The sequence below is a fragment of the Salminus brasiliensis genome, chromosome 9 (assembly GCF_030463535.1).
Source record: "Salminus brasiliensis chromosome 9, fSalBra1.hap2, whole genome shotgun sequence".
Lineage (NCBI taxonomy): Eukaryota > Metazoa > Chordata > Actinopteri > Characiformes > Bryconidae > Salminus > Salminus brasiliensis.
This window is the reverse complement of record NC_132886.1, coordinates 5,674,436-5,688,279: the sequence shown is the minus strand read 5'-3', so window position 1 is coordinate 5,688,279 and position 13,844 is coordinate 5,674,436. Positions and strand designations below refer to the sequence as shown.

General features: G+C 42.9%; 1 protein-coding gene across 2 annotated transcripts in view; it reads left to right on the top strand.

Moving 5' to 3' along the window:
• The window catches only part of adcy1b (adenylate cyclase 1b), a 103,288-nt gene that overhangs the window by 44,542 nt on the left and 44,902 nt on the right, over positions 1 to 13,844 (top strand). For both annotated transcript variants that reach the window (XM_072687243.1, XM_072687242.1), the window contains exon 5: positions 10,540 to 10,667. In XM_072687243.1, the coding sequence (XP_072543344.1) occupies positions 10,540 to 10,667 (128 nt within the window). The remainder of the gene's footprint in view (positions 1 to 10,539; positions 10,668 to 13,844) is intronic.

Here is a 13,844-nt window from a genome sequence, read left to right as displayed (position 1 = left end):
ATTTAAATCACTGTAATTATAATATATTAAAATATACACACTCCACCCCACTTTGTTGCCTATGCCAGAGCTTTACTGCTCCTTCTCCCATCTGTACTGTCCTATCTGGAGATTCAGACATTTTTAGGGACGTCCCAGTGCTGATGATTCTAGGACACCGGGCCTCTAATTACAGCCAAAAATGCACTTCCAAGGTGTCTGTGCCTGATTTAGCATTGAGGCTTTTAGCTAAATCCCATCGTTAAATGTGTGATTTTGACTCCGATATGTGGGCCTCACTGCTCGAGGAGACACATGCTTTAGGGACGGTGTTGCGGTGTTAGCTGGGTTTATGTGAAGCCTGTTTTGTCGAGCATGTGAACACAGCCTTTTCAAATATTGTAAGTATCTGCACAGCTTAGGTAGGATAACAACTGCAGCTCAATGCTATAGTCTATTCCAAGGTGCCAAATTCAGCATTTTACATCATGCAGTGACATCATTTTAAGATGTACAGGTAGTATGTGACTTTGGTTGGGGTAGAAAATGCTTAGGTGTAGTCTCACAAGCCTATTTACCACCCTGTTATTTGGCCTCAGATTGAAACATGCTGATTTTGCTTTAGAGCTCTGCTGTAATTGGCTGCTTTGTGGCACTGCAACGGCTCACAGGAGTCCTCTGTTATTATAGCATAGTTTAACACTGTAATAGAAACATTGTGCTGCTGTCCTCTCATTGTGTCCTCTCAGCGCAATGTGCTCTGATGATACTGAAGCCCAGCTTTTAGCCTTGACCCCCACTTACTTTCGCAGGGTTGGCTTTCTAAAGTCTTACCTCTTAGCCATGTAGAGTTTGAGCTCCCCTTTCTGCAGACACTGGCACAGGAAAAGCCAGGGATATGAGGCCTGGTTCCTGTAGCAACCCGTATTCCCATAACTGGCAGTGTCTTCAGGTGATGAGCTGCTGTCTAGTGTCAACAACACCATTTCCTCCTGAACTCACCATCATGCTTTACTTTAGCTTGTGCTAGTGGGTGGGTTTATGTAAATGTTGGGGGTGTAAATATGAGAAGTCTAGACTGTGATGTAACACTTTTGGGGTTTTGAAATTGGCCCGTTTTCCAGCTCTGTTTTGATTATGGCAGATTGACTTGTGAAGGTGGAACAGCAGTGTTTGAGCTCCACGGTTTCACAGTTCCATGAACCGAACTCTCATTATTCAGCTCTGCCAGAGGAAGTACAGTTGAACCTTCTAGGGCTCCTATCAGATCACATAACTCATATCATTGTGATTCTAATTATTATAAAACAGCTCCTGTTTTATTTCAAAACTCCAGAGTTTTGATTGAAATCTTAGAATCTGCTCATGTGTCCCAACTAAAGTCTGACAAAGCAGAAAGGGATCAGACAGACAGAACTACAGACAGTCTGGCAAGTGCATACAGACCATCAGCAAGATGGAAACCTGAAGCCTGAGGATCACAGTGGAGAAGATGGTGCAGATAGAGTCAGTCGAAGTGGAGTGTAACTTTATCACATCTATAATGGCTCGGCCTTATTGATCTGAAGCCTGGTGTAAAGCAGAATGTGCTCTATGTCCCTTTGTGTTCAGAAGAAAAGGCTGCATGTGATGGTACAGTCTTATTGCAAAAGTTCAGGCACCTTTGAATAAATAAATTATTAAATTAATTTATTTTTTTAATTTAAAAGTAGTAAACACTCTACTGAAACTGTATCAGATTATTAGAAATTGTTGCAGCCCTAAGAAATTACATTGCTAAAATAGATTTTTATTACTTTTATTACTTTGAATATTAAATAAAATGATAATTCTTAACAAAAGTGATGTTATGCGATTAAATCACGGTCTTGCACAGTTTCCAGGGTTCTACTTCCTCTGTAGTTCCTCTGCATGGGATATCTTACATTATATATCGAATCTGCTCGTTAATATCTCCTGAAAAATGATAAGATAATAAAATATATGGGATTTGCATAAATCCAGCCTACATTTATCACATATTGAAATTTGTGTGTCATATATGCATATATGCAAATTGTCGCTGTCACACAAAAACCTTGTATCTCCATTTTTGCTGTTTTTCACTTTTTAACATAATGATGAATGGACCAATAGAAATTCTCCAAAATGACTTGGAATCAAATCTTTTCACATTGACTTCCATTTAAAGCTAAAGAAGCTTTTTCCTTCTCCCATAAAGTTATCTGAGACTGTAATCAGGAAGATCGGGAAGTAGGGTGTTCCCTACTATAATATATGTATATAGTCAGCCCCTCAGTATTGCGCCCTCCCCCGGGGCGATTTTGAGCCGCCGCCCACAGACCCAAATAAGGACTTCCGCCTCGTTTGGTTCATGTTTGGTTCATTGTGTCGGTTCAGTGTCTTGTTTCATGTTCATGTGTTTCACCTGAGGCTGAGGGTACTTAAGGAGCCTCGACGCTTAGCTCAAGGCCAAGAATTGCATTGTATGTAACCTTGAGGTAGCCCGAGAGGTTCTCGTTTCTGCTCACGGTGCTTTTAGGCCAGCTTCTGATCTACGTCCTCGTTCGCGAGCAAGACACCCGGCCATTCAAGGACTCAGCGAAAATATGCCCACTACTCTCGTTCCAGCTAGGCGACCCACGCTCACTGAGCAGTGCCTGGTTGGGTCGGCCTAGCCGTTCTTGCCTAGTAGCTGGTCCCTCAGCTAAACCCCCAGTCTCAGGTGGGTTTGTTTTTGCCCTCTGGTTTGTCACGTTTGTGTAGTGTGGTGTTCACCTGTATGCCCTGTAGCTGCTGCTTCTTTCACTTTATTTTGCCCCCTTGTGTTATCTTGAGTTTCGTTAATGAACTACTTGCATTGGACCCATCTCTGCAAGTGTTCATCCCTCTGTGTCTGGCCTAACCCGCCATGACAGTATATATAAACCCATTAAATCGACACACTACTGTAATTGTATCAGATTATCATTAATCGCTGCAGCCCTAAAAAACCATCATTAAATAAATTGATTTAATGTGTTTATCAAAGCTACTTCCTAAATGAATGATCAGCACTGTAGAGAACAATCCAGGGAAAGATTCAATAAGTATTTATTTACCCCAAGCTCAGCTACCCAAGGCCAGCTCAGGCCAGGACAGTCTTACCTAAGGTCAGCTTGGCCAAAAACATTTGAGGCCATCAGATCCAGCCCTGCCCAGCCAGAGAGATTAGGGTGCAGTGTTGGTAGAGAGGCAATAATGCTCTGCAGTGAGTTTTCCTAATACATGGTTTTTAAGAGCGGAGGCTGATAGTAGGATGGTTGATCGTGATCGGTCTGCTTACATTTATTCATTTTAGGCGTTTATTTTTTATTTGAGGCGTTTCTTTGTGATTATACATGTTTAGAGCTTTTAAATGAACATGTGTGTTTAGTTGGCTGCATGGGGACAGACCCCCCTTTATTTAAACCACTGTTCATTTAATTCATTTACAGTCAAAATAGCCATTAAAGCAACAATATGTACATTAAAATATCAGCCTCAGGATCATGCTGATGCTCCACTGACTGGAACAGGGAGAACGGCGTCCCTGTCATCTCCAGTCCAGGCCAGGAATGCTGCTACTGCACTATGGACTGGACTCCAGGACTGGACTGGACTCTGGGGTGGTCAGTCCTCTGTTCTGAGAGCAGCAGCAGCAGCAGCTTCCTTGTCTAATTTGTCTGTTTGCTTTTCTCAGTAAGCTCTTCTGATCAGCTGCACTTCCTTTCAGGCCCAGAGTGTTGAGCTGATCAGAAGAGCTTACTGTGAAAAGCAAACAGACAAATTAGACAAGGAAGCTCTTCTGATCAGCTCAGCACTCTGGGCCTGAAAGGAAGTGGAGCGTTGAGCTGTTCTTGCTAGGCTAGGCTAACATTGTTAGCAAACACTGGAGTTAGACTGTGACCAATCACATCTCTGTAAACACACACCTTAAAATGTCTTAAACCAACTAATAAAAAAACACAGAAACCTGATATATGACAATACACAGATTAAATAAATAAAAATAAACAAATAACTATATAAGTTTCACACTATGTCAAAATGTGAAAATGTCCAGCATACTAGTGCACTGTCACCATGATCAGACAATCGCTGGTTCGAATTCCGGTCATGCTGATATCCATCGGCAGGCGAGGCCCATTACGTATGGGTTGGGTAATTGGTGGTCCAAATTGAGGAGAAAATCAGGCAAAATCTGATAAATGATCAGCAACAATGGAGATACAAGGCTTATGCAGAGCGACTGACGATATACCTTGTACACTCTGTACACTGTGTAAACCATTCAGGATGAATAAACCAATAGAAATGCACACAATTACCTGGAATTAACTCTTATTATAGATTATATATATATATATACATATGTGCACTATTATTGATATTTACTATATATACAGTATGTGTTTATTGTATATTTCATGTTTTTTATATATTTTATTATATATATAACATATATATATTATTTATATATATATATATATATATTATTACATATGTGCACTATTATTGATATTTACTATATATACAGTATATCACTACTGTCCTATGAAAACCATGTATCTCCATTGTTGTCCATTTTTAGTTTTCTCCATGGTTTGACCCCAGTAGCTGCTTCTGTGTGAATAATGCTGGATGAATGGACCAATAGAAATGCTCTTACTGTACACTGACAGCCATTCAGAGTTAAGAGTGTTTTTGGCTTCGCCTGTAAAATCAGCAGTTTGGAGCTGCATGTCGACAGTGGCGATATGTATTAATCTATCAATCAAAACTGTGATTTATGTATGATGATGTTATATTATGTATATATAAATATATAAATAATTCCTGGCCATATGTGAGGTTTCTGTATGTGAGGTTTCTGTATGGGAACATGCAGATCTTCATTCGTTTTGCTGAGCTAAATCTGTGGATGTAGTGTCTGCAGCACAGTGTGAGTTTCTGGAAGTAAAAGCATGTTAGTAAGGATTGCTCGGTGGATTGGGGTCGCTGAAGACAGTTTGATGTTGATTTAGATGTAAACTAAATGTGGCTGTTCTGGGAATCGTATGAATTCCTGTTGCCTCTGTAATTAGTCGTGTCATCGTGTTTCTACAGTGAGACGTTTTTCAGCCTACAGGTGTGACTGTATCTGCAGCCCAGAGGCAGAGCTTAAGAGATTACACACTCAGCACTTACTTCAAACTGTGCATTAAGTGTGTGTGTGTGTGTGTGTGTGTGTGTGTGTGTGTGTGTGCGCGTACGTGTATCATGTACCTGCAAAGTATGCATTTCATCTTTGTGTCATGTCGCACATGCAAGAGTGCGATTGAAGTGTGCATCATTCATTTGCATTGTATTTAGTGTGTGTGTGTGTGTGTGTGTGTGTGTGTGTGTGTGTGTGTGTGTGTGTGTGTGGAGGGGGGTGGGTTAAATATAGCAGCAGCATCATGTGAGGCTGATAATCCTGCTTGCGTCTGAATTGGCCTGCAGGGGAGATTAGATTAGGACTAGAGAACACTTCAGCATGTTCACACACATCCAGGTGCAGATCAGTGAGTGAGAACCTCCACACTGATATTAGCTTATTAGGTCCATAAACCTTGTACCTGGCCATTTTACCAGAAACACCTACCATACACTCTTAAGAATGAAAGAGCTACATGTGGTTCTTTGAGTGAAGCCATAAAAGAAACACTTTTTATTTCATGAAGAATCATTTTATAAACATTATATTGTGCTTCCATACCTTGAATTCTCACCCTAAAGCAACATGAGGGACATATTCAAATCAGAGTAACGGAGCAGTTACTGAAATTATTAATAGTCAATAATAAATCATTCATAAAGGATGTTGAACAATGCATAGTAGTTACTGAAATAGTTAATACTGGATAATAAACAATTAATAGTAAATAATAAATAATGCATAGTGGATATAAAATAATTCATTTACCGAGTAATTCATGGTGGATACTAAATAATTAATTGTAGATTCTAAATAAACCCATAGTGGATGCTGAAAATTTCAAAGTGGATACTGAATCATTCAAAGTGGATAGTAAATAATTCATACTGGATACTGATTAATTGATATACTGAATAATACATAGTGGATACTGAATCATTCATAATGGATACTATATAACTGATATACTGAATAATAGATAGTAGATACTAAATAATTTATAGTGGATACTGGATCATTTATAATGGATACTGAATAATTCAAAGTGGATACTAAATAATTCATACTGGATACTGATTAATTGATATACTGAATAATACTTAATGGATACTGAATCATTTAAAGTGGATACTGAATGTTTCATGATGGATACTGAATATTTCATATACTGAATGATTCATGTACCGAGTAATTCATGGTGGATACTAAATAATTAATTGTAGATTCTAAATAAACCCATAGTGGATACTGAATATTTCATAGTAGATACTGAATAATTCATATACTGAATAATACATAGTGGATACTGAAAATTTCATGGTGAATACTGAATATGTCATATACTGAATAATACCTAGTGGGTACTGAATAATTAACTGTAATTATTGGATTACTCAAAAGAAATACTGAATAATTAATTATAGTTGATACTCAATAATTCATAGTAGATAGAAATTATTAACAGATATTACAGTCCAGCCTACAGTAGCAGCAGTGCAAATGTAAATAAAGGAGGTAAATAAAGGAGTTGAGGTTCTGCAGTGTGGAGCTATTTTACAGTGGAACCTGAAAACAGACCATAATATCTGACCCTTTATAAAACCATCACTGAAACGCTCCGTTTTTCCAGCGGGAGAACCGGAGAACTGCTGTGCTGAGAACTGCTAACCTTATCGACTAGGGGGCAGATTTACTAAGCTAGCTAACTACTGACAGTCTGAACCAGTGGTCTCCAACCCTCTTCCTGGAGAGCTGCAGTACCAGTCAAAAGTTTGGACACAGCTGGTTGCATGTATGCTGATCATCAGCTACATAGTATGGAGTGATGAGTGATCTCCTGTGTTGAGTGTGAGAAGATAAATCACGTCGCTGTTAGCGAGGACTGGATGCGCTGGTTGGTTAGACAGAGCAAGCATCTATTCTGCCTGCGTCAGGTGTTGTTATGCATGGCGTGTGTGTGTGTGTGTGTGTGTGTGTGTGTGTGTGTGTGTGTGTGTGTGTGTGTCACAGAAGGCAAGCCCTGTCTGTTGCGGGTTGCTAAGCAGAGCTGCTGCTCTGCTCAGGTCTGTCTGCCCATGTTTCTCAGGGTCTGTCTGCACCGCGGCCCCACAGGAGTGGCCTGGGCCAGTGCAGTGTAATGGAGATTAATGGCTGTGGGGTGGCCAGCAGGAGCGGTCATGGTTATATGCTAAGACTGATGTTTAGTTTAGAGCTCCTAATGCTGCCTTTATTGGCCGGACAAGGGCAGCTAAATCCAGGGTTGCAACGTCTACAGAGGTGGATGCCCGCAAACAGGTCACTGCTGTCCTGTTTTTCCATGTTCTTCAACCCAAACTTTGGCCAGATATCCCCTACCATGGACATCTGCCTATTACCCCAACTACCTCTCTCCCTCGCCTGTTTAAGCTGAGCCCACCTTTTATTTTAAAGGGTCCCAGAGCACAGCACTGAAGCTACTTGTGCCTTCTCAGCTAACTGCTGTCAGTGTGGCCTGTCAGAGCTGACAGAAAGACTCAGGGTCACTGCCTGTTCTTTTACTGGGTTGATTACCCGCTTCCAAAGGCACCTATCAAGGGGTGGGTACATTAGGCAGCAAGTGACCAGTCAGTTTTTGAACGTGAGTTAACGTGGATAAGGCAGAGCCTCATAAACCTGCAAACTGTAAAGTAACGCACCCAACCCCTCCCAGTACAATCAAAACCCCTCCCACTATAACCAGAACTTCTCCCAGGACAACCAGAACCTCTCCCAGTACAACCAAAACCCCTCCCATTACAACCACCCCCCTCCCACTGTAACCAACCCCCTCCCATTACAACCAACCCCCCTCCCACTATAACCATAACCCCTCCCGTTACAACCAAAACCCATCCCACTATAACCAAAACCCGTCCCGCTACCATCAAAACTCCTCCCACTATAACCAAAACCCCTCCAGCTACTACAAAACCCCTCCCACTACAACAAGGACTCCTCCCACTGCAACCCAAACCCTTTCCACTACCACAGAAACCCTCCCTCTATAACCAAAACCACTCCCACTATAATCATAACCCCTCCCACTATAACCAAAACCCACCCCACTACCATCAACCCCCTCCCACGACTACAAAAGCCCCTCTCACTACAACAAAAGACTCCTTCCACTACAACAAAACCCCTCCCACTATAACCAAATCCCTCCCACTACCATCAAAACCCCTCCCAACCAAAACTCCGTCCAGTACAACCAAACACCAGTAATAATCACCCCGTCTTTCTGCCTCTGACACGTGCCGTTGGAGGTTTGCTTAATACAACTAGCACTAGATATAGGAAGCCACGGCTCCTGGTCGCGGTTCACACTTGAGCCCGTAAAGTAAGGGATGGTGGTGGCTCAGCGGTTAGAGCGCCGGGCTATCGATAACAGGGTTGTCGACAAGCTGCCACTGTTGGGCCCTTGAGCAAGGCCCTTTACCCTCTCTGCTCCCCGGGCGCTGGAGTTGGCTGCCCACCGCTCTGGATGTGTGTGTATTCACTGCCCCTAGTTCACTAGTGTGTGTGTGTGTGTGTGTGTGTGTGTGTGTGTGTGTTCACTACCACAGATGGGTGAAATGCGGAGGACACATTTTGCTGTACAGTGACAAATACCTGCACCTTTACCTTTGTAATCAGTTACATCTTCATGTTTCCACCAACACACTTAAAGCAGGCCATCCATCACACCTGCTCAGTGGAGTAGCGGCCTTGCTCTACTGACTCATTTGTGAGATCAGCCATTACACCATCCATCATTCCACCAGAGAACACAGTCCTTCCACTGCTCCACAGCTCAATGCTGGGGGGCTTTATACCCCTCTAGCCCACGCCTGGCATTAGGCAGCATTCTGCTGAGAGTCCTATTCTATTGGCAGTACTTTTCTACAGGGACTAGACAAGCTGTGTGTGTGTGTGTGTGTGTGTGTGTGTGTGTGTGTCAGCAATGAGTTCACAAATATACCAAAGCCTCAGCTCAGCAATAACTTCTCCAACACACACACATACACGCACACACACACGCACACACATACACGCACACACATACACAGTCTCTGCCACCAAGATGCAAAGCGACAAGCTGTGTCGGAGAGCAGCACGTTGATGAATTTGTGAGCACTTGACACACTCAGCACACACACACACACAGACACACACACACACAGTGGAAATTAAATGAGGTCATTAACTTTCCTAGTTTGGCCTCAGTGTGCGTTCGTGTGTGTGTGTGTGTGTGTGTGAGTGTGTGTGTGTCCTTGCTAGTCTATAGCAAACATCTGAAACATCCCCAATAACTGGAAGCCCTAAGGACCCCAGAGCAATCAGAGGCGTTGCACTGAAGTGTGTCTTATGTGAGCAGGTTTGTGTTGTTAACACTCCATCCCGTCCCCAAAGCCATTTAAAGAGCTCATAACCGACGACTTCTTGATTCTTTTATATTTTTTCGTATCATTTCTAACATTTGCGCGAGTTTATGTGACAGAAACAGCTATTATCATTTTTTTAACGCAACAATTTCCCAACCTCTCTTCATCCCTTAGAGTTGAACAGCCTGTTTCTGTCACTGCGCCTTTAAGAAGAATATGTAAATGAGCTCAGTCAGGAAATCGAGCCATAAAAAATGACCTCAGGCCGGACTCTGAGTCCCGAGATCCTGAGGATCGAGAGTTCGAGTCCTGGGTCATGCTGCTTCGCCATCAGCAGCCGGAGTCTGAGAGAGCACAAGCGACCATGCTCTCTCTAGGTGGGTAGGGTGGCGCTCTCTCCCCTCGTCCCTCCCTGTGTGATCAGAGCTGGGGATCTGGGGCTTTCCTCCGAGCATGTTGGCTGCCTTAGAATTGAACAGCCTGTTACTGAGCCTTTGAGAATGTATGCAAATGAGCTCTCCCAGTCCACCTATTCAGCCTAAAGCCGTTCAGCCCCGCCCACAGTGAAATTTTAAGGAGTGCTTCAGCCCAGACTGCTGTCTGAAGTCGCTTGTAGTGATTTTATTTCCGTCTGGATCGGCCATGTCTGCGTTTTTCTCCCTCCTTCAGTCAAAACTGATTAAAAAAATAAATAAATAATGAAAGATTTATCTGAGAGATGCAAAATGGACCCCCAAATCTAGAACTAACCATCTAAAAAATATACAGACGTCCGCCGATGAACTAATCTAATCTGCATAGGGCTACGAAACCACCGTAAGTGCCCCTCCAGGAGAAAGACAAAGTGCGTTTTTATTGGTTCATTTGTCAAATTATGCAAAACAAAACAACAACAAAAAACCTTTGTTGATTAATATAACAACTACAATTCCCATAATGCCTTGCCTTTCATCTGTTATTCTCCTTTTGTTTTCTCGACAGGAGAACCACTGCCGGCGCATTAAGATTCTGGGTGACTGTTACTACTGCGTGTCAGGACTGACCCAGCCCAAGACTGACCACGCCCACTGCTGTGTGGAGATGGGGCTGGACATGATCGACACCATCACGTGAGTGTGTGTGTGTGTGTGTTCCTCACCCTCTCTCTGATCTCACTGAGCGCTGCTAATTCCTGCTTAGCCTCAGAACGTCATCAGCTAAAGACTGGAGGTCATTCCACTTCCTCTTGGCTAATTATGGCTTCAGCAGTCCTTCGCTCGTTCGCTTGAGAGGGACAGTCAGACCAAACTTGCAAATTGCAAAACTGCAACACGAAGACCGCCTACAGCAAGAAGCAAGATTGTGTCCCTATAGAAGGGATGCACTAACGTCCCGATCCCGCTGGGACACGCCCCCTTTAGTCGGACTGAGTGGCAAATCATTCTTTGCAGCGTTTATTAGGGGAAACAGCCAAACTGGGACTGACACAATCGAATATCTGCTTAGGTAAAAGGCAGCTGGACTCGACAGCGATCCAGCCACATTACTAAAGAACTAATAGTCCAGGGACAGCGACGTGTTGCCAGGAACGTCCAGCTAACTGAGGCTCAGATCACCCCTGTTTAGAGGATAAGGCCTCATATCTGAATGAACGCTCTCAAGAGTGTTTTCCACTGTTTTCAGGCTCAGTTAGTGGACTGGCTCATCCAGGTTTGCTTGCTTTCCCTTTTACTTGAACTTAGCATGTCGCTTAACTCACAACTACAGTGGGCTTGTTATTTTCCCCAGAGCATGACTTCACCACTCCGGGAGCTCCCACATGTTTCAGAGCCTGGAGTCCAGTCAGTTCTGTGAACTGCAGTGATACATTAGTTTCTCCTGACCAATAATTTTTTGTGCAAACCCACTAAGAGCTCATGCCCAGCTGGAACCCACCTAGCCCTATTCCACCCATGTGAGGCCCACATGAGCATGTTAGCAGCTCTCCTGTAAAAGGAAGCTCTGAATTTCTGCAGAATCTGTTTGTACAGTCGCTTGACCAAACGGCGTTCCCACTGAGCGCTAACACGGGGTGGGGGGGCACAATGACTCCTGCCACCTATGATGTCACATGCATATCCTCTATTAGTCAAGTCAAGTCAGATTTATTTGTATAGCGCTTTTTACAACTGTTGTCGTCACAAAGCAGCTTTACATCATTAGTACTTAATAAAGGACAGAGAAGAAAGAAGAAATATCATGAAGGATTAAAGACCCCCCGTGAGCAAGCCAACGGCGACAGTGGCAAGGAAAAACTCCCTCAGAGCTGGAGGAAAAAACCTTGGGAGGAACCAAGACTCACAAGGGAGACCCGACCCGTCCTCCTCTGAACAGAACTATTTAAACATTAATGATAAAAATTACCACAGCAGATACAACAGAAAGTTAATAGTGGTGATATTAATAGTGTCAGACAGGCACGAGTCCATCTAGGTTTCAGCACGGCCACCAAACAGGCAGCAGCGGCAGGCGGGTGAGCCATAGGTGGTGGCGGGTAGGGGGCCCGCTGGCCGGACTGGTAGGTGGCAGCTGGTTTGACGCAGGTAGAGAGGACCTCAGCGGGCAATCTTCCAGCAGGTCGGGCTGGGTGGCCATTTACTCGGAGAAGGTAAAAAGAGAAAGAGAAAGTTAGTTCTGAGAGGAATTTTATGGAGGGCAGAGAATGTTGAGCATCCACATCAGAGTGTGTCTGACGACTCCGGCAGGTCTGATTATAACAGCCTAATTAAAAGGAGAGAGCCAGAAGGTAACACGGACATGGGCGCACCCTGAAAACACCAGCATCTATCTGCTCCACTGTCAACAAACCTGAGTGATCGCGTGTAGGCAGCGAGACGACAGCTCCAGCATCTCAGTGTACTACAATTCCCTGGGTCTGCGAACCCCTGGACCTGCAGCCCTTATTTAAGAAACATTAATTACCAAAAGCTAAACTAAACATATTAGTTTTCAGCTTAAATTTAAAGATTGAGACTGTGTCTGAGTCCCGAACATTATCTGGAAGGTTATTCCAGAGCTGGGGGGCTTTTTAAGAAAAGGCTCTTCCCCCTGCTGAGGTTTTCTGAATTTTGGGCACGAGTAAGAGGCCAGCACCCTGAGATCTAAGTAGTCTTGATGGTTCGTAATATACAATAAGATCCCGCAGGTACTCAGGAGCGAGGCCATGTAGGGCTTTATATGTTAATAGAAGAAGAATTTTGTATTCGATACAGAATTTAACTGGGAGCCAATGAAGTGCTGATAGAACTGGACTGATATGGTCAAATTTTCTAGTTTTAGTAAGGACCCTGGCTGCAGCATTTTGCACCAGCTGAAGTTTATTGAGGTTCCTGCTGGAACAACCTGACAGTAGTGCATTACAGTAATCTAGTCTTGAGGTAATAAAAGAATGTACTAGCTTTTCTGCGTCTTGTAGTGATAAGGAGTTTCTTAGTTTGGAGATGTTCCTAAGCTGCATAAAGGCTGTTCTACTAATATTGGCTAGATGTTGCTCAAATGATAAATCTGAGTCGAACGTGACACCAAGATTTTTAGCTGCTAAACTAGGAATGATGGAAGAATCAGCCAAGTCTAACATTAGGTCAGATAGTTTATTTCTAGAGATATTTGGACCTAAAAGGAGAACTTCAGTTTTGTCACTGTTGAGGAGAAGGAAGTTATGTGACATCCAGAGTTTTATATCCTTTACACAGTCCTCCATTTTCTGTAATCTAAATTTATCATCAGGTTTGGCTGATATATAGAGTTGTGTGTCATCTGCATAGAAATGGAAATTAACGCCATGTCTGCTTATAACTGAGCCCAGTGGTAACATGTATACTGTAAATAATAGCAGCCCTAAAATAGAGCCTTGCGGAACTCCATATCTTACTTCTGTGTAATTTGAAGATAAATCTTTTATCTTTACGAATTGATAGCGTCCCGTTAGATATGATTGGAACCATGATAGGGCTGTCCCTGTGATTCCAACCATTTTCTCTAATCTTTCTAGTAATATAGTATGATCTATTGTATCAAAGGCTGCACTAAGGTCTAGTAGGACTAATAAAGATACATAGCCTTGATCTGAGGCAAGAAGGAGATCATTTGTAATCTTCACTAGGGCTGTCTCTGTGCTGTGATTTGGTCTAAATCCAGACTGGAATTTCTCATACATGTAATTTTTACTCAGGTATAAGCAGAGTTGTTGGGCCACAGCTTTTTCTAATATCTTAGATACGAATGTTAAGTTGGAGATGGGTCTATAATTAGATAATACGCTAGGATCA